Source organism: Oxyura jamaicensis, chromosome 4 (assembly GCF_011077185.1).
Source record: "Oxyura jamaicensis isolate SHBP4307 breed ruddy duck chromosome 4, BPBGC_Ojam_1.0, whole genome shotgun sequence".
Classification (NCBI taxonomy): Eukaryota; Metazoa; Chordata; class Aves; order Anseriformes; family Anatidae; genus Oxyura; species Oxyura jamaicensis.
Window position 1 is genome coordinate 12,715 of NC_048896.1, and position 20,343 is coordinate 33,057.

The window sequence follows — 20,343 nt, forward strand, 5'->3', positions numbered from 1 at the left end:
CCAAGCGCACACACCGCCCCCTCCCCCCCCCCCCCACCGCCCAGCCCCCCCTCCCCACCGCTACCGCCCTCTCTGCCCCCCCCCCCCGCCGCCTCCCGCCGCTCCGCCCCCTCTCCACAGCTCCCCGAAGGCACGCGCAGTGCAGACCCCGCCTCACGCCCGGCCCGGTCCGGCGCGGCGCCGCCCCCACCCCGCACGAGGTCCATTTCCGCAGAAGCCGCCGACCGCATAGCGCCCCAACCGCCCGCCCTTCCGGCCCGGCCCGGGGCGACAGCGACCACCAACCTCGTTGCGGCTCCGCGCCTCGGCGTCCCGTCCCGTCCCGTCCCGTCCCGTCCCGTCCCCTCCCATCCCGAACCGAGCTCGACCCGGCACAGCCACTTCCGCCCTCAGTGCCGCAAGCCCTGTACTCCACTTCCGCCCTCGGTTCCCAGCCAATCAGTGAGTGTTTCCGCCCTCAGTGAAGACACGCTATGACACCACTTCTGCCCTCGGGTTCCCAGCCAATCAGGGAGTGTTTCCACCCGCCATTAAGGCACATCTTGACGCCACTTCTGCCTGGGTTCTCAGCCAATCAGAGTGCTTCCGCCCTCAGTTAAAGCATGCCGTGACGCCACTTTCGCCCTGCGTTTCTCCCAGCCGATCACGGATTGTTTCCGCCCTCAGGGAAGGCACACCTCGACGCCACTTCTGCTCGGGGTTCCTCCCAGTTAATCACGGCCTTTTCCATCCTCAGGGAAGGCATGCCATGACGCCACTTTCACTCTCATGTTCCCAGCCAATCACGGAGTGTTTCCGCCCTCTGTTCAGGCGCTCTTGGACGCCACTTCCGCTTTGAGTTCCCAGCTAATCAGGGAGTGTTTTTGCCCTCAGGAAGGCATGCCCTGACGCCACTTCCGCCTTCGGTTCGCAGCCCGGTACAGAGCTGGCTTGGCCCGACTCCCGCTCCAGAGAAGGGCGCCGCCATTTTGGTGCGGGCAGGGGTCCTGCAGCACCACCCGGCTCCCCCTCCTCAGGCTAGTCGGCCGGCTTCGCGCATGCGCGGAAGCAGAGCGGCAGGCACGGCTTCATGGAGCAGTGGTGATACGCGAGCTAAAAAAAAACACACACACAAAAATCGCCACACACAGCTTTATGCTTTTACACAACTTAGGGTAGAGGTTGCCCCTGTGGTGCCTTTTTTTTTTTTTTTTTCTCTTAGCGTAATGGCGGGCGTCCTGCAATAACTTTGCATTAGACGCTTGATTCCTCCTGTTTCCTCCTTGGCTGAGTTCTACAGATTCACAAGCTACTTGACGCTCACTACTATACCCTATATGTACAATTTTAGTTGATCAACTGTTAGTGTCGTCCCCCCCCCCCTTTTTTTTTTTTTTAAAAAAAATCCTTTTTCCCCTTCTCTTGTGAGTAGAGGGCCTATGATTTGTGTTTTTACTGATTTCGCACTGCTCGTCCTGTTTTCCTTAGTTATCCTCCTTATTTTGGGAAAGTGGGACCTTCCCTTTATCTTCTTAACATACTCCCCACTGCTATGCCACTGTTGTGCCTGCACAATCACTTTTGAATATGCAAGGTTACTGGAATTTTCCACTGAAAAAAAAAAAAAAAAAAAAAAAAAAAACCATCTACTGCAAAAACACCTCTCTGTTTCTCACAACTCCCCCCTCTTATTTTCTTACTCCTATTGTTGTTTTTGCACCTCTTTGCATCCCTCACCCTTTTTTGCCAACATTAGGGCACAATATTTTTCTTTGGATGTCACGGGGCGTGACAGATACACAATGCTGTTATTATAACAACAAATAGTTGTTTGAGCCAATTTCATTCAGGTAACCATGAAGTTAGTTTCTCCCAGCTGTTTCTAAATACCCAGGAAGCGTCATCTTCAGATGCTCTATGTAGGATCTCGTTTTTCACAGAATCACAGAATTTTCTAGGTTGGAAGAGACCTCAAGATCATCAAGTCCAACCTCTGACCTAACACTAACAGTCCCCACTAAACCATATCCCTAAGCTCTACATCTAAATGTCTTTTAAAGACCTCCAGGGATGGTGACTCCACCACTTCCCTGGGCAGCCCGTTCCAGTGTCTAAGAACCCTTTCGGTAAAGAAGTTCTTCCTAACATCCAACCTAAAACTCCCCTGGTGCAACTTAAGCCCATTCCCCCTCGTCCTGTCACCAGGCACGTGGGAGAACAGACCAACCCTCACCTCGCTACAGCCTCCCTTGAGGTACCTGTAGAGAGCGATAAGGTCACCCGAGCCTCCTTTTCTCCAGGCTGAACAAGCCCAGCTCCCTCAGCCGCTCCTCGTAAGACTTGTTCTCCAGGCCCCTCACCAGCTTCGTAGCCCTTCTCTGGACTCGCTCGAGCACCTCCATGTCCTTCTTGTAGCGAGGGGCCCAAAACTGAACACAGTACTCGAGGTGCGACCTCACCAGAGCCGAGTACAGGGGGACAATCACCTCCCTAGCCCTGCTGGCCACACTGTTTCTTATACAGGCCAGGATGCTGTTGGCCTTCTTGGCCACCTGAGCACACTGCTGGCTCATATTCAGCCGACTATCAACCATAAACCATTTTTTTTTCCAAACATTTCTGAGATCAGTCAAATTTGTCCCGTTTGATCTAAATGTATCCAGCAACTAGCATTAATTACATGCATTAATTGCACACTCTTCCTTGTGAGGCTAGTAATAAATCTAGTACCATTCGATTCTGGAGTACTATTTTTGACAAACTTATTACCTCCTTTCTTAGTGCCTGGACTGCACACAGAGTGTTATTTTCTAGTTCTTCAATTAGAACTGAGATATTTACAATAGCTTTTCTATTTCACTCACCCCTAACCAAGGTAAAAAACACCTCGCAAAACCATGAAATGCCCCATTTTTCTTTTTACTAGAGGATCATCTGGAGTCCTCTTAATTCTGCGTAGGGTCTTGGGGGCTTTGGCTTTGCGGGTCTTAAATAATAGTTACATTTGGAATTATTGTCCCCCAGGGTACAAGCTCCCTTCCATCCTAGGGGCAGCACCTTCCTGGCTTGATTGCCACATAGCCAGTACCACCCCTCGCCATTTGGGACAGGCCGTTTGGTTACGGGATTGTCCTGTTGTATCTGGTGCGTTATGTATATTAGCATTCTCATAGCTACCATACTTGGTACAGTACAGATAATTCCCTACTTCATGGATAACATTTCCACACCCAGGCTTCAGTACTATTGGCCCGTGAGTTTCTATCAATGTTGTTTAAAAGGCAGCTAGAGAGCATGCTATGTTCTAGCCAGGATTATGGGTAGGGAGCTCAATTTCAAAATCTGTTCCTGCCTGGGACTGAGTATGATGCATTGTTTTTAGAAATCTAGAGAATCCAGACACAGTTACTGATGGTAATGGACTAGCAGTCGGGGACAAGACCTCTTCAGTGTTCCTAGGCATCTGGGTGAAAATCCAACAACTGTTGCGAGACAGAACTTGAGAGTTGTTCTGGATTCATTGGAAATGCTGATTCTCGGGGGGGGGGGGCGGGGATCACTACCCCATTGCTTAGATAAGCTTAAAATGCATCATCTCTCTCTCTCTCTCTATCCCCCTATAATAATTAAGAAAATCAAAATCACAAACTAATAAGGATTCTTCTGGTGAGGATTAAATACTGCACCTCCTCATCCCCCCTCTTCCATCCCCTTTCTTTTTCTCCTTTGTTTCCTTTGAACGGCATGCCAGCCAAGCTGCTTCCAATGCAACATCCTCCTCAGAAGCAAAACGGTAGTCAACTGACCTGCTCTGCTGCTGAAGTCAGATAGACAACTGCTAGGCAACTCCCCGCCTCCCCCTGCCAAACACCCCCCAACACACAGTATTTGTCCCTGGACTCAATTCTCAGGGCTCAGAATCCATCCTCAACATGGACCACAGAGGCCAACTACGATGTTCCCAGTATCTTCTTCATCCCTGGAAAAGAGGAGTCACCCAGAGGTGGACCAATATACTACCAAACCAAAAACCATCCCTGTTTTTCAACTTTTCTCCACTCACCTTCCCGATCAAGGTTTAGCACTTCCGTTTGCCATGCCAAGCCAAGGTCATGTGGGTGAGACCAAGAAGAAAGAACAAACATGAAATTGGATGTCATTTCTGTGACTGTTATGCAGATGCAGAGATCTTGGAGCCTATGCACACAGTGTTTTGTGTTCCAGAAATGTTACTGAGAAGTTTGGCTAGGTTAAAGTCTGTGTTGCTATTTCCTTTTCCTTTCTACTTTCTAAGCTCACAGGTATTTCCTTCCCCATATTTATGACCATAAAGTTTCTATGAGCATATAACAGAATTAGGGCTAATTGCATACTGTAAAATTAGAGATCTGCGATTTACCTTTCAGGATATGGCTGCTTCTCAGTAGCAAAAGCGAGTAACAGTTGTGAAAATACTCTGCATGAAGAAAGCATGACATGTAACAAACATTTATTAAAAAGGACTGTACAGACAACTTTAACAGGTTACTCCTGGTGAGAAGAATAAAATATTTAGAACACAGAAGTCAGTGAAACTCCAGGTATTGCTAAAATATCTAAATGCTAAAATGGAAAGCCTATGTCAGAGGACTTAGAAAACTGTAAAATAAGAGAAAGCACTTTAATTTATTTATTTAAAGTGCTAATAAAGTCTTGACTTCTTGATTAGTCAGGTATTCAGAACAGCACCTCAATGGCTATTCTTTCACAAGCAGATTCTGTAGCTTGAAGCCATTGGCTGGTTTAGTCAGCTGCAAGTGTGCCATTTAGAAAGCTAAAGTTAAAATTCAGTAAGTGCAAGTATTAGAATTTGGCTTTTCTCTACAGATAATGGTGTCCTTGGCACTAAAATTTTGAACAACTACTCAACCCTGACCTGGGTGCAAATATTTCTAAAGTCATTAAACATAGTACAATGCTCTCATCCTTTTAGTGTGATCTTATGGTGGGGTGGTGGCTTGTGAATTCTGTGCCACTTGGTTGCAAAAGAACAGGACTATACCATTTGAAGCAAGTGAGGAAGTAGGGAACAGCCCTGGAAACCATCTACAACAAAAGAATCCAGTGATTCTATTATCGTTTGATTACTCATTGAAAAGGGAATGACAAAGCCAGGGTCAAACCAGAGGTTAGTAATATAAAAGTCCTGTAAACTATTCAATGCTTAAATAGCCTCTCAGCATCCACAACAGGAGTTTCTTTGTGGCTATCAAGAGAATCTAAGCTAAATAAGAATTAATTTAAGCCAAGTGAAGAAATACCCTGAAAGAACTCTAAGTACAAAGGAAGAGGCTATTGTTGCTTCACAGTGCAGAAGTGCCATAGTTTTATAGTAGAAACTGTTCTTCAGACAGCTTCCTCCTCTGACTAACAGTACAAGGAATCAGTATTTCATAATTATCTCTTAAGTCTCTTGAGAAAGGTGGCAGGGAAAAAAGGGCCAAGACTGTCACAAGAAGAGCTCTTCAGTTAACTTTCTTAATTAATCTATGAGAGAAAAGATTAATAGTTCCCTAAGAAAGATACTGCTTCCCCCCTCCCTATGCCCCCAGTATCCCTTATTAAATAATATGGATTTCGTCTCCTTGAAGCAGTTTGACTCATTCTCAGCAACACAAACTATTCATATGACTGAACTTCATAAAGGATGTGAAAACAGATTTCTAAACACTAGTATGTGATTGATACAAACACAGTATGTCATAGACACATTTTTTTCTCTTTAAAAATAATAATAGAAAACTTGTTAAACATGAGGGCACTAGGGACTAGTTTAAAAAAAATAAAAATAAAAATAAAGTAAAAATACAGAACTGTTATACAATGTTAGGAAATAGTGTTTAGGAGTTATGTTCGGAATCATTAAGCATGCTTCAGTTTAGAGCTCTAGAGATCTCCGAAGAAACAAAGAACCTGGCAAAGTAACAGCAAAGTAAGAACAGCTAGGACTAACCCCATCTATTTTGGGACTTTCAGGACTGTAAGTCAGTTCTACATATCTGTGTCTCTTCATGCACTACTTCATTGCAAGCCATTCACCCACTCTCCATTGTCACTACTTCTGAAACTTAGCAACATCTACCATAAAAGTATGCTGCTTCCATGCATGCAGTTTGGAGGAAAGAGTCCATATGCTGTTCTTTAACTCTGTGTATGTTTTCCTTTAAGCTCAGTAGGAATTGTTCTGAGTAGGATACACAGCATATGACCTCTCTGACATTTAAAAACAGAACCCCGTATTTGTGTTGGAAACATGCAGAAGGATAGTTAGGTCACTACTGCCATCTGGTGAAGGGAGAATGGGATCATGCTCTCCTCCATCATCACTCAGAGACCGAATCCCAGTAATGCAGTTCACAGAATCTGCTTTTTACATGTTGTCAGGGACACATAGTCCATATTCTGCCTCTGCTGTTGACAGATGTTTATTTGGCTATCAAACGTTAAAATGGGAGAATACTGACTGAACTTGGCATAAATTATAAGGCTATCTTCAATAAAATATTCATGTACTTTATGGATGAGTTTGGAAATTAATGGCAATGAGTGTGATTTGGACAGCAACAATGTTTTATGTGTATTTGTAGAGTCCACAGCATTTTGCAAAGTTCTGACCAGAGATTTGGGGCTTCCTTGTCTTTCCTTTTTAACAAGAAAAATTCTCAATATATCCACTCTAGTATAGTAGTAGAAGAAAACATGGGCTAAAAAGAGAGGCTGAATGCAAACAGGCAGTCCCTGTCTCCTGAACTTAGTGAAAAGAATATATAATACTTAAGATCAGTTTAGTCATCACAGTTGGTGACAAAACTGGAATTAGAAATGAATAAGTCTGAAGGCCCTGTTCTGTAGTTGGGTCACTGCCACCCTCCCTGTTGGAGAAACTGCAGCTGCATGAGATGAAATAGAGAAGACAGAGATAAAGGGAGGGGTATGCAGGATCCTCTAATCGGGGTTCTTTTGTCACACATGCAGAGCAAGAGAAAAAAAAACAGGATGAAATAAAATTAACTTCGTAATGGCTTATTAAAAGATACAACAATAGGAAGTTTTGGTCAGCTAGACCCCCCCCCCCCCCCAAAAAAAAAGGGGGGGGGGGGGCAAAAAACAGGCAGTTCTAGTGAAATACATTGTTTTTTAGTTGACACCGTTCCCAGTGCATGTTATCAAACTTCCCTGTGATCCAACAGATGATACGTCTGCCAAAGATTTCAGCTATAGAAACCAGGAAGGGGAGATGTGCAGAATGGCTGCTGTTGTAGTCTGTGGACATAGAGGTTTGGGGTATTTGATGCATGTTTCCTAGAGAACTGCAGTGAGCTTGTTTGCCCTAGAGCCTAGGAGGACTAATAATGTGTTCATTTAAACCTTATATTTAAATAAATTAGTCTTCTGACTACTGAAAATTATATCATATTAAGATGTTAAACATGACACAAATTATGCACAAATTATGTCATTATTAGTACTTCACACACAGACTATAACTGGATCCCTCCTCCAAATTTTAAGCCAAATTTGATGGAATGATACAATCAAACTCCAGTAAATCAAAATTCACTTGTGTCCTTAATACACTGATTTCTTGTATAAACCTATAAACCATTTTTTTTTTCCTGAAGATGTCCCACATTAAAAAAAAAAAGTGCTACTTGATACCCAAGCCTACACAAACGTACCAGCATGGAAAACAAATTGTTCTTTAGTGAAACAAACAAACAAACTGATTTTTCTGCATTTCAAATAGTCTCCTGTTATCAGAAAATAGGAAAATAAGAATAATCTTTTAGTAACATCTGTTTTTAAAAAGACATAAAAGCATTTGTAGTAATCACATTTGGCCAGTAGTTGTAGTCTGGCATTTAGGATACCTGCATAAAAATTCTGTGTTGCTTATGAGTCCAAAAGATGGAATGACTGAAATGTTAAATTGTAGCACCATTAGTACTTATTTTCTTAAAACTAAATCCTAAGGACCAGAAGGAAATTAAGACAGGACAGGAACATTGTGCTTACATTGCATTGGACAGAAAACAATGGGTTGGTCATACTTGAGTCTGCACTTCAGTAAAGTCTGGCCAAATTTACAGTTCTACTGGAAAGGTACTGGAAGAGGTCACATTTTGCTCGTCAGTCTTCTGGGTTTCATTCATCCTGTTTCCTCTTGGGCTTTTTGGGATTCCGAGATCGGCTCTTTGCTTTGCAGAGTGGACATATGGGTGCATTCCGATGAATTTGTTGGTGACACGATAAACATGCCTGAAATGCAACATTGCAGCCTTTTGTTATAAACATTTAAGTGGCATTGATAAATGGGTTATTGAGTATCAATACTGAAAAAAAATAACCAAGGCAAGACTTCTTGCCTTTAAGGGCAAACCAATGCTAATTTTTATAGCCAGGTCTCTAGACCGTACAGTAACTTCAGGCCAAAGGAAAAAGTAACGTATCTCACTGTTTTTAAACTACAGATCAGCAAACGCATGGTTCAGGCCTGTATCAATAATCTCAGAATTAAATTCCATTTCATTTTAAGCTTTCCATGTGCTTTAAAGATGTCTACAAGGGTAATAGCTCACTGAGACAGAGAAGTTATAGTGAAGTCTGACCACAATTTCACAGCATTCAAGGCAGAGAGGGTGATTAGATTAATTCTACATATTTAACACAAGATACAGCACTCTACCCTTTTGTTCCATACTCAGTCCTTGAATTTCCATTTGACTGAAGTGTATTGCTCTCAGAAAGGATTTTTGCTGACCTAACTCTAGATGGTAAGTACATAACTATGAAATGTACTTACCTCAGTTTGCCTTCTTAGTCCATGAATCTTTGAAACTAGGGCGGGATGGATAGTATGCAATTACTTTTCTGTTTCTACTGACTGCAGAAGGAGCTGAGTATAACTGTTCAAAGTAGTACACCTCACTTAAGTGCTTACAGTTAGGTTGAACTAATCCATACATTAATCTTGATTTGAAGATACCAAGTACAGAATCAATCACCTTCTCTGGTAATTTCTACCACGAATAGTTATATTTCCTCATAAAATATGTGCATTGCTTCTAATATGTATCCGTTGTGGATTACCTCCCAGCTATTGGTCTTTCTTTTACCCAGTATCTTTCTTACGTGCCTTTCTCTCACATGAAACACAAAATGAGTGAGAATTGCCTGCATCTCTATAGAGATTCTTAGGTCATAAAGGAGTCAAAATAAAGCCTTGTAAACCATTGATGACTGGTACTACTAGTTTAAGTCTGCTGGGATTGCTTTTGATATGAACTCCTGCAGAAAAAAAATCAGAATCAGGACGCATTTTTACTTTTTGTAAATATTGATCAATTTTATAAACATTGTATATTTCAATGACACAAGAAAAAAAACAGCATATTCCATCTCCTGACCTTCATTGGAGGTGGCTGTTGTCTGAAAGTTGCTGTCTGTCTGGTATCTTGTTTCCTAGCCACTTGCAGCTGTTGGGCAGCCGCTGCAGCTGCAGCCAGAGACTCTGGAATGGGAGGCTCCTGTGGTTCTGTCTGCCATTCTGCTTTCTGCTTTTCGAAGTAGCTAGACCAATAAATAAATAAATAAATAAATAAATGAACATCTTCTGGACTATTTCATTATTTTTAGGGGATAATTTGTGTTAAAATATAATGGACCATATTTCTCTATTACATTTCCCCATTAGAGTCAAATTGCCTACATTTAGACACCTCTTGGACTAATTCTTATATAGAGTTGCTGGTATTTTCCTCTACATTTGAGCACATAAAACAGATTTCAGAAGAATGGAAATGACTGCTAGCTTCTAAGGCATCTTGATTTACAAATAAATATAAAATTAATAGGCTAGAAAATATATATTGTACATATGTAATCTTTAACGGCTTTAGATGCACCACTGTCAAACTCTCTATTTCTATATTTTATTCTGTTAATATTTTTAATGCAATAGATTTATACATTTCTTTGTAGTAACAAGGTTCTTTGAGTGGAAAATTGCATTTCTGAAGAAATCCAGAGAAATCTTGAAAACTGTGTGTCAGTTAAAGTGATACCAAATGTGCTGGGCATTAAGAAGTGTAGTTTTCTTACAACATCAATTGCATTTAAAACTGATCTGTTAAACAAAGGACACTGTTCTTTGAATAGTAGCTAATTCTGCCACCTTCTAGGTTATGCCTTGAAAAATGAAACTGAGGTAATTATCCAAATCTATTCCACATCTAGGGTAAACTTTTAGTTTTTATGGTCACAGGTAGATGTCTAAATGACACTGCCATGTGCATGCAGAAAAAGAAAAAAAGAAAAAAAGAAAAAAAAAAAAAAAAGACTAGCAGTACCACAAACCAATTGAAGAATAATTGCTTTGTATGCCTTTCTTGTATTGTCTTCTCTCTCTGCTAAACAAGCAAAAAAAAAAATCAGGAAAAAAATACCTTGTTAGAAAAAGCAATATACAATATAAAATCTAGAGAAACAAACTCTTGAATTTTTACATATCATATGTAGAGTTTGCAGCTTGTAATAATCTACCTTCCAACAAATTCAAATAATGTTATCAAATACATGTGCTCCCACATCTCCTTTTCGATATTTTTTTCTTTTCATGCATACCTCTTAAGTTCTTTCTTCCACCTATCAAAAAAAGTAGAATGACAAAACCAAATAATAAAATTAAGAGCTAGATTATTAGTTAGATTTATAAATATAAATCCAGATGTTTGCTTTGGAGACTTACTCAAGGGACAGTTTCTCTTCCTCCTCACACAGATCTGGCAGCCTCTGCAAGCCCAGAGTCATCCGCAAAGCATCTACATGCTCCTTCAGGGGTTTGTACTCCTCGTGCAGGCGACGAGTAGATTCCAAGAGCTTGTTGAGATCATTCTCAGATTGCTTGATAGTGTTCTCCATCTGAAATAGATTCCCTTATAATTAATTAATTATAATTCTATTAATTTCCTTCTGGCTGGTGCCTCTTACTGTACTCTGTTAATATTTGGTGGTTCTGCTCAGTGATGAAGGAAAACTCTTGCTAAGAACTTCACAAATATCATATGTTTTCCCCAAATCCCTTTTCTTCAGAAAAAACACAAAACATAAAAATCAAACCAAAACAAAAAACAATCAAAAGTCCCAGCTAGCTGCCTTCAGCTGCTGGATGAGAAGGGACTAACAGGAAGAATGGTTTTCTATGGGACTGTCAGAATGATGTTACTATGACTAATGGTGAGGTCGTAGCTAGAATGGGTTTGGCAATCTAACCCCTTGGTCTAAATGCTTTCTAAGCTCACATTACAAAATATCCCACCTTTCACAGACAAGAAAAAAACAATTAGCATGAAGTAAATTTAATTGGCATGTTTTGTAGGATCCTAGGATGGTGTTGTGAAGTCCAGATTATTCAGCCAATCATAGATCATTGATGTGTGCAATTCCACAACCTGTGGGTTGATTCATATACAACTGTCTTAGACTGCCTGCAGCTGGACTGTTGCATACCACATTAATATCAGCATGGATCAGACGCAGCTCCTCCACATGGGCCATCTTCTCCTGCAGCAGCAGGTCCATTTCCTGTTTGTATTCTTTCAGGTGCCTCTCCTCAGACTCCAGTGCTTCAAATTCTGCTTTCAGTCGTGCCTTTATTTTTTCCATCTGCAAAGTCTTATTCCTGGATCCCAGTGATAATTACAAATATAGAGGGACAACAGTAAGTCACTGCAAAATATTTGTCAAGGTGTCACTTTATAGATGAATAGATGGAAGAAGCAGATAGCAGTAATAGACAAGGGTGAAACTAAATATGTCTGAAAAAACATAAGGTGCAATGAGAGAACTGAATTCTAATCCCAGCTCTTTTGCTGAGCATTTCTAACATATGAGATTACATCAAACTTTCATATACAGAATTATGAAACAAAGAGTACATTGTAAAAATGTAACAGTTACTGCAGATTCAGAGAATTTGTACTAAGAGTTCTACTGTATCAATTAACTGAGATTAAAACCTAGTTGCAAAGTAGAGAAATCCAGAAAATATGAAATGTTTTAAACAGGATTCTGAGATACATAAAATGCAATGGAAGTTACTATAATATCCTATACATTGACTACCACTATGTGGACAGTAATTTGAACTGCTACAATGCTAACTTCAAGTTCAGATTAAAGAAAATTCCAGAGCAATGACATGTAATAAAAACTCAAGATGACATTCACCACCAACATCCCATTTGTAGGTACACCATGACAAGTTCTTGGTTCTTTGCTAAAATCTCGTACCTTTCATGTATTTGTAAATGTTTCTACCAATGTCCTGCATTCTATTTTTTTTTTTTTTTAAAAAAAGGTGCTTATCTGTCATTCCATTGCAAAAGTGTTTAGAAACCCAGTCCATTTCCCTCTCTTCAAAGCTAACAATTAAGGGGTGTGAGTTTCAGTCATCAAACAGCTTTAAGCAGCAGAACAGTCCACTGCTCTTGTGATTCAGCAGTTGTACTAGTCATTGAACAAACTGTACTTGTTCCTGGTCTTGTTTCTGTGATTCTGTGATTTAGTTAACCAACAAGCCTTAGTTATTTTTCCTGTACTTTAGGTTAGAATATAATATGCCATAACCCAGGTGTCAACAACACTTAAATGTTTATAACAAGAACCTGTAATGTCACATTTCAGGTAATTGTACAGTACCACCTCTGGCCTTCCTTGTTATCCTTGGCTTTAACAGAGTTACTGTTTTCTCTTGCCCCAACCAATATTCCCAAAGAAATTTTAGAGCTAGCCTGAGGACTCTTCTTTAAAGTATGCCATATACTTTAAAGTGTCTGTATAGATTCTATTCTTGCTTCTGTTTGACTGGATCTCGCCTGTCACCCTCCGTCTTGGGAAGACTCATACATGTGCCTTTGAATCCTTTGTTCCTGTTTTCCAAATCAGTCTCAATGAGTGCAGTAACCGCTTATGCCCCAAGTTTCGTTAATCCTTTTACTGACTGCCTCAGACATCACTGGCATAGGGAACTGGCACAACAGTCTTTGACCATTTGCAGAAGAGAATGGCAGAAAGCTGGGTCAGTCCCTGTAACAACTAACTCTCGTTATCTATTTCACTAATTATAACCAAAGTTGTTCTCTCTCTCACTTCAGGAGCTTATAAAGCTACAAGAAATAAAAGCAGTATCATTAATAACTTCTCCGATATGTATTCAGAACTAAGAGGGAATTGGTTCTCCCCCTCTATGCTGACCCCACAAGACCCCACCTGCAGTATAGCATCCAGCTCTGGGGCCCCCAGCACGAGAAAGATGTGGACTTGTTAAAGCCAGACCAGAGGAGGACCACAAAAGTTATCAGATGGCTGGAATGTCCTAGAATCACTGAATATCCCCAGATGGAAGGAACCCACAAGGATCATTGAGCCCAACTCCTGGCTCCGCACAGGACCACCCAAAAATCAGACCGTATGTTTGAGAGTGTTGTCCAAATGCTTCTTGAACTCTGACAGGCTTTCCTAATGTCCAACCAGAACTGGCCCTGTCCCAGCTCCATGCCCTTCCCTCGGGTCCTGTCACTGTCACCAGAGAGAAGAGATCAGCGCCTGCCCCTCTGCTCCCCTTGAGAAGAAGCTGTAGGCTGCAATGAGGTTGTCCCTCAGTCTCAGTACTCACTAGTCTGAACAGTATTTACTAGTCTGAACATGAATATTGGACTTAAGCCAGTAAAAGAGATCATCTCTGTCTTCTATTTTAACTGTGGCAATATCCCACTAAAAAGTATCCTCCATCCATCTATTCCTGTTTTCATCAAGCCTCATTGTTTCCATTTACTTAGCAATAGCAGCTTTGATTATTGAAACTAGGAGTTGTCCCCAGTTTTATCCCTGTTTCTTCTCTTGTATTTATGGAATGCATTCACCTGAGACAATGGAAATAGATCACTTTCCTCACTGTTACTAGTCACTGGCCTCTGTGCTCTGCCAAATTGCTACAACAAATGCATTGCAGGGGATTGTTTCAGACCAAATTACTAGCTTTTAGTATAGGAAAGAAAAAGCACATATAAATTATGTGATGTTCTGAAACAAAAACTGCAGCTGTGATTTCTACACTGCCTAATGAATTCTGCCCTCGTGTTCTTTGTCCTTCTATTTAAATTCTTAGACTGCAATGGTAACGGTAGTTGCTAAGTGACTACTTAATGCCACAGTAGGGCATTAAGCAGTGAAACTAGCATCTGTCATGGGTAAGTTCGCTCTCATTCTCTTTGATCTCCTCCCAGTCAGAACACTGAGGTCCAGTTTTTATGTATTTGCTTAATTTTACAACTAGTGTTAGTTCTGTGAAACTACTCAATCCATATCAATAAGCATGTGCAGATCATTTGGATTGGTGGCACATATATACATTTACTGACAACAGCAATTCCATTGATCACAAATTACGTATTTTTTTTAAATCTATGTTTACAGGTTTTGAGAATCATATTCCAGAATTCCATCAAAAACCCAGCTGAGCTGCCTTTAATAAATGATAGAGTGCAGCTACAGAAATTGGCAATTTCCTTTATTTTAATTGTGAGGGCTTTTTTTTCTTTTTTTTTTCCCTTTGCCTATAGAATAGTACATGGAATGCATATTAAAATAAAGCCTGCCAAATCCATCAAAGGTGTGTTTGCTTTGTAAAGATAAGAGTTTCTTATAGAAATTTTGAATGCTTTTTTCTTTTTCATAGAATGAAAAGACATTTTAAATAGGTAGTTTATTTGACCACATTTTGTGAAAGGAGACTCAAAATTGACATGAATGCTGCAAGCAGGATTTGTTTTTGATTTTTTAAATTAAAATATATTCAAGCAAATTTCTTGATACCTCATTGCACAATAAAGGCAGTAATGTCACCTTCACAGTACCATAAAATAATATAACATGTCTTAATTACAGTTTAAATGTCCCATTTGAATATATTGTCATAAAATTGAATACACCATAAATTTCCAAATACAGTATACCACTTTCTCTGGAAAGATAATCTAATGAGTTATTTAAAGTCAGCGTTAGAATATTTGGACCTCAAACTGTAATAGGCCATATTTAGATCTGTATTTTAAAGGAGCCCATCCAATAACAGTTCCGTAAAAAAGTGTTGTTCTTATTCTGAAAAGCATGTGTTATTCCATCTCTTTCTACATGTAGTTTCGGGATGTTATACAAAAAATTTTGCCTGATCTTTGTTCATCTTCATGGTATTGAGTGAAGAAGGCCGAGGCCCATACATTGCTGCCTAATTCACCTCTTTCCACAGGTGAAGTGTGCTTGCTAGAGGTGCTGTTAACAGCCAGAAAGATGTCTCTGCAGCCATCTGCGTGCAGGGCCAGGCAGCAGCACCTTTGTCCGCTGCCTCTCCCGCAAATATCCTCACTGATAGCCTGTCTTCAGCTGTCATGCCCCAAAACACTTCTTTCCACTCTGGGGTTACCCACCACCACCTCACCTTTCAGCTCCTGGCTACATAGCAAATCACTTTCTTTATAATGCAGTCTGGCTTTTGGATGCATGAATTCCTGCTAAATATAGACAGCTCAGGCCCTATCCTGAATATCAGTGTCCTATGTCAAAGAGTGAAAATGTCCTACCTAAAGCTCAGAAAAACACATACCCCCAACATGGGCACATACGGTGCCGTTCATTGTTTATGACTCCCCCTCTTTAAAGGCATTCTGCAATTCACCATACAAAGAACACTATATACAAATTCTTCATGTGTCGTGTTGCACATAACACCAGAGAGAGACAGCTGCCTGCCTTGTAGCAGATTCTCAAAATGATGGCAGAAAAAGCCCATGCTGTTGTGTCCCCATCCATCACCACCACAGCACTCTGTCACCCCAGTACATGTGGCCCTGCTCACCACTTCAGGGTGGTGGCCAGAAACAGCAGGCAGGAAGACTTTTTGCTCTCCCTGCCCACCTTAGCCATCTCTCTGCCTCTGGGTAGAGGGCCGTGTCTCTGCCCAGGGAAGGAAGAGTAGGAAGAAACCAGGCAAACACTGGCTGCTTCACAGGCTCAGCTGCTCCCCTCTCCTAGCACACGCACAAATTCCACACTCCCTCGCAGGCCACAATCCCAGCTAAAGCTGACCTCCAGCACTGACTGCCCAGGGAGATCGGCCACCCTGGCAGTTGAGCAGCCACACATCCTCCCATTGGTCTCTGCCTGGCTGTGCACAGACATCCATGTCCTGCTCAGACACTTAAACATGCCACTCTTGGGGGCGCATCCATCCTTGGCTTTTGCCGTCATGCTCCGTTTGCTTTCTGCCCTTCCTTCCCCAGCTTGTTAGGGCTCCCGCCAGGGAATGATGGGAGTGAGCAAGGCAAAATAATAGATTTATGACAGAGAGACTCAGGAATTAGAAATAATACTTCAAAGAGCTTAAAAGAAAATACCTGCAGCCCAACACCATCCCCACACTCTTCCCTCTCATATTACAGTGTCACTGAGTTAATTCTCTGGAAATGTATGACCATCACAGCTCTTTGCTGCACCTTCTGCTGCCACTTCCCGGTTGCAGATGCTCCTTCCCTATTCAGAAAAGTGTAATTTCAGCTCTTATCATAAAGCCCAGGGGTGGTTTGCTTTCCCTTAGGAGCACAATAGCTACTTTCAGACCGATGCAACTCCTCCACTCCCCGGAGAAAGCTGTTTCATGTAACTGATGCAGCACAAAGCAAACGTACCTGATCTCCTTGATGCTCTCGAGTTTGCACATAATTTCTTGCTCATCTGCCATGCCGATTTAAACCTCCCAATTTAAACCTCCTGTGAAACGTACAAAATGCCAGGGGAAAAAAACAAAACGAACAAACAAACAAAAAAAACATCAAAAACCAAAAACAACAACAACAAAAAAACAGCAACCATACAATAGACACAATGTAGTCACCCCCTCCGAGCATATGGTCTCTGAGCCTGTGCAGTAGGCTCTAGTGGGAGCTATGGGACATAGAGTCCAGCTTCCTATTTCAGACTAGGCAGATAGTCAGCAGAAAGACTACAACACCCACAAGGCAGAGCACAGCTTTCCTGCCCTTTTTCCTGCAACTACGTTTTTAATCCATTTGTCACACCCTATGTCAAAGGTTGTTAGGAGTGCAAAGAGAGCAAAAGGTGACCTCCTGAGGTCTGTGCAACAATTAGCATTTAATTAAATCATTAGAATTATGGAATAAGCACTAAGATCATTGGATGTGTTTGTGATTTTGATGTAAAAAATAAAAATATGCTGTAGCCATTATTACTACCATGCTTTCCTGTAGGTACTCTGAGTGATGCTGAGTGCATATGGAGTTCAGAAGAGATACATTTTGTTCTTAGGATTTTCTTTTTTATTTCTGCCACTATACATACATAGCAGTCTTAGTTTTGAAAAGAATAACAATGCAAATAAAACAGCTAAATTGAGAAAAGTGACCATTTGCCATTCTAAGGACATTCTAGCCACAAATACCAGAACACTTCGCTTTTTCACATGTTGGTGAATAGAGTCAAAGTCATTCCTCAGACAGGCAATTATTTTTCTTCAGCTTCCGTAGTGTATTAAGCATTATTTTTTAAGTTATGAAGATAACAGTTATATCTCAACACTTTGGAAGGTCAAAAGAAACAGCGCTTGCTACCTTTGGAAATGACGTGCATTGTCTGAAACAATACAGGGAAATCTGATGAGAAACCAGCCATGGAAATGAAAGTAAACAATAAAACTGCAAAATGTTTTGTATTACAAAAGAGATTTAGGCTTGTAGAAGGGAATGTGACAGGCTAACATTCCCTCTACCTTCTTCTGAGTTCTTTTCAGGAAGGAAGAATAGGCTTAAATTCCTGAATTCTGCTACTCAGACAATCTCCAAAGAATTTATGCTAGAATATACCTCCCCTGCCCTGCCCTGCCCTGCTTAACAAGGATGTTTAAGGAAACCTTTTGTAACTGAGGCAGCAAATGTTTGTCAATGGCATTTTTTATTCTTATGCAAATTACGTTGCATAATCAATGTTATGTGATGCAGATCAGACCCTGTTTCAGGCAGTGTGAAAAGCTGAGAAGTTGAAACTCTACTCTCTTCACTGGAGATGCAATTTGGCCTTTTTTTTTTTTTTTTTTTCTTTTTTTTTCTGCTTTCACTGATCAGTGGGAATGAGCAATCCGACAAATCAAGTCAGTCATAAAAACTTCAGAACTCATGGTTGATACCAGAACCAGTGCACTGCAGCTTCCTGCTTATTTTTTCCTAATATTAATATATCTACTCATCTTTTTAAATGATTTTAGTTTCTAGTGAAGTAAATGGGAATTTGGAATGACCAAAGAATGACTCCAGTTTCAGATCTCCATTGATTTAAAAACAGCAAAAAATATTGGTTTTCATTAAGCACAGTTAAGCAGAATATTTTTTCTCTTTGGTTTACCTGCATTCTGCAACTTGGTCTTTAATATTCTCTTGTCCTCTGTGACAGTACGTTTTCTCTGAGTGATTCTGCTGCTGCTTCTATTTACACTGCTGTCCTTGGCCTGCTTTGGAGCAGGGTCCCCATTTTTATACTCACCTGTGAAGCAATATCAATTTGCATGAAGTCATAAAAACAACACAAAGATCAGAATGTCATGCGTTATTGCAATAGTTGCTAACTGAACTCAGACAGTCCAAGTAAAATAGCTGGTTCTGAACTAAAAATTGATCTTAGAATCTCTTTATGTGCCACAGTTCCCAGATTTTTATATGGAGTATGTGTATAGTACAACGGCCTTAAGGTGCTGGGATTCACTTTTACCAATTTTCTACCCATGTTATTTTTTTGCAAGGAAGTTATAAAATGAAGTGTGGGGAGACTTGGATGATAGTGATGAGTTGGAAGAAATAAAAATCCAGAGAATACAATTCAAAGATGAGCTGCTATGACTGAGGTGTCCTCAGTCTGAGGCAAGTAAGTTGTTCATTAGTGCTGGAGCAAACACTTCCATTTAGTATAAATTCATTACATAAACTGATACCACTGTGACAAGAAGATACAGAACAGTTCCAACTGCAAGAATGACTCCCCACCCCCTTCTCCCCCCCAGCCCCATCCAGGTAATCATCCCCCCTAGAACAACCAATTCTACAAGGCTGAACATAAAGATATCTTTTTCTTTTTTTTCTTTTCTCAGCATGTGCTGGATTTAACACATTACTGTATGTATATATATATTTTCTTTTAGAACTATTTTTAACTATTTAAAAAATACCATTCAATTCTCTTTACATTGCTCGTTATTACAGAAAAGTCCACATTATAAAGAATGCCCTGATAAACTTTTATCTGAAGTTCTATAAAATGAGCCATGACGGATTTATGTACCAAGTGACATATACAGTGATATTGTACATTTTGTCAGCTTTTCTGTATCTTCATCAGAGCATCTGAAACATATCAGTGAGTTAAAGCAGCCAAGCTGTAGCTTTTTTTTTTTTTTTTTTTTTTAATTCAAAAGATAAAACTCAGACATTTAGTAGTTTATAAGGTCATCCAGCTGCCAGAGAAAAAGTTGGAGATGTGAAGGCAGGTGAAAATTTGCGCGGACTGACATCAGGAAAATGTGTGCAACGTGTTTTGTGAAAGAAATAGCGTGCATAGTAATTACAGTTGCGCTTGCAGAAAGCCTGGTACACCAGGCTGGCAGACTGATGGAAAAGGCCCCCCGCTAGAACACAGAGCAGGACCGACCGTGGGCCGGCGTGCCGTGGGCTGGGGACGTGCTACCGCGGGTACCACAGGGAGCGGCGCTGCCAAGCCTCAGAAAACACAGGAGTCAAAATGGCGCATCCTGAGGTACGGTATTCGCTTCAAATTCCCGAACGTTAAAAATAGAAATTTCTTCTGTATCCCACCTGGTTTCTGAGCCTTCAAAACATGCTTGAGTCACATTTGCAGGAATCTTCCCTACAACTAGTGGGGGATAGTTTTAAGGGAAGGCTGCTGGGGTTCCTGGGAAGCCGGAGGCGTTCATCAGCACCGCTGGCAGGCGACAGCCACACGCCAGCCCTCGGCTCCTAAGAGCACCCCGTCTTTCTCAACCCTCAAGGAGTTCGCTCCCCGCGCGGCCCGCCGCCGCTCCTGCGCCGCGGGCGCGGCCCTGGCCCAGACCCGGGCACGCGCCGGCAGCACCCTGGCGCCAGGCGGGAGCGGAAGGCCGCCGCGCGCGCCGCGTGTCAACGGCGCGTGCGCTGCCGCCGGGAGCGGGCCAGGGCCGCGCCCGCGGCGCAGGAGCGGCGGCGGGCCGCGCGG

At 41.5% G+C, this 20,343-nt stretch overlaps 2 protein-coding genes and 1 long non-coding RNA gene across 4 annotated transcripts in view; 1 reads left to right on the forward strand and 2 right to left on the reverse strand.

Moving 5' to 3' along the window:
- The window catches only part of LOC118166701, a 14,953-nt gene extending 11,727 nt beyond the window's left edge, over positions 1–3,226 (forward strand). The window contains exon 3 of the long non-coding RNA XR_004750674.1: positions 3,065–3,226. This is a non-coding gene — a long non-coding RNA (uncharacterized LOC118166701). The remainder of the gene's footprint in view (positions 1–3,064) is intronic.
- Positions 3,227–4,451: 1,225 nt separating this feature from the next.
- Positions 4,452–17,053, reverse strand: ZC4H2 (zinc finger C4H2-type containing). Of its 2 annotated transcripts, none has more exons than XM_035325827.1 (6): positions 16,918–17,053; positions 16,761–16,878; positions 11,527–11,698; positions 10,766–10,938; positions 9,426–9,588; positions 4,452–8,277 (listed from the first exon to the last, which is right to left on the reverse strand). In XM_035325827.1, the coding sequence occupies exons 2-6, from the start codon at positions 16,811–16,813 to the stop codon at positions 8,164–8,166; spliced, it is 675 nt and encodes a 224-aa protein (XP_035181718.1). In that variant the 5' UTR covers positions 16,814–16,878; positions 16,918–17,053; the 3' UTR covers positions 4,452–8,163. The 2 variants fall into 2 exon arrangements, with proteins under 2 accessions (XP_035181718.1, XP_035181717.1); XM_035325826.1 differs by having other exon boundaries at positions 9,426–9,594.
- A 3,027-nt stretch (positions 17,054–20,080) lies between these two features.
- LOC118165830 (translation initiation factor IF-2-like) overlaps positions 20,081–20,343 on the reverse strand; it is a 7,296-nt gene continuing 7,033 nt past the window's right edge. The window contains exon 3 of the mRNA XM_035324161.1: positions 20,081–20,289. Within this exon, the coding sequence (XP_035180052.1) occupies positions 20,268–20,289 (22 nt within the window). The 3' untranslated portion in view covers positions 20,081–20,267. The remainder of the gene's footprint in view (positions 20,290–20,343) is intronic.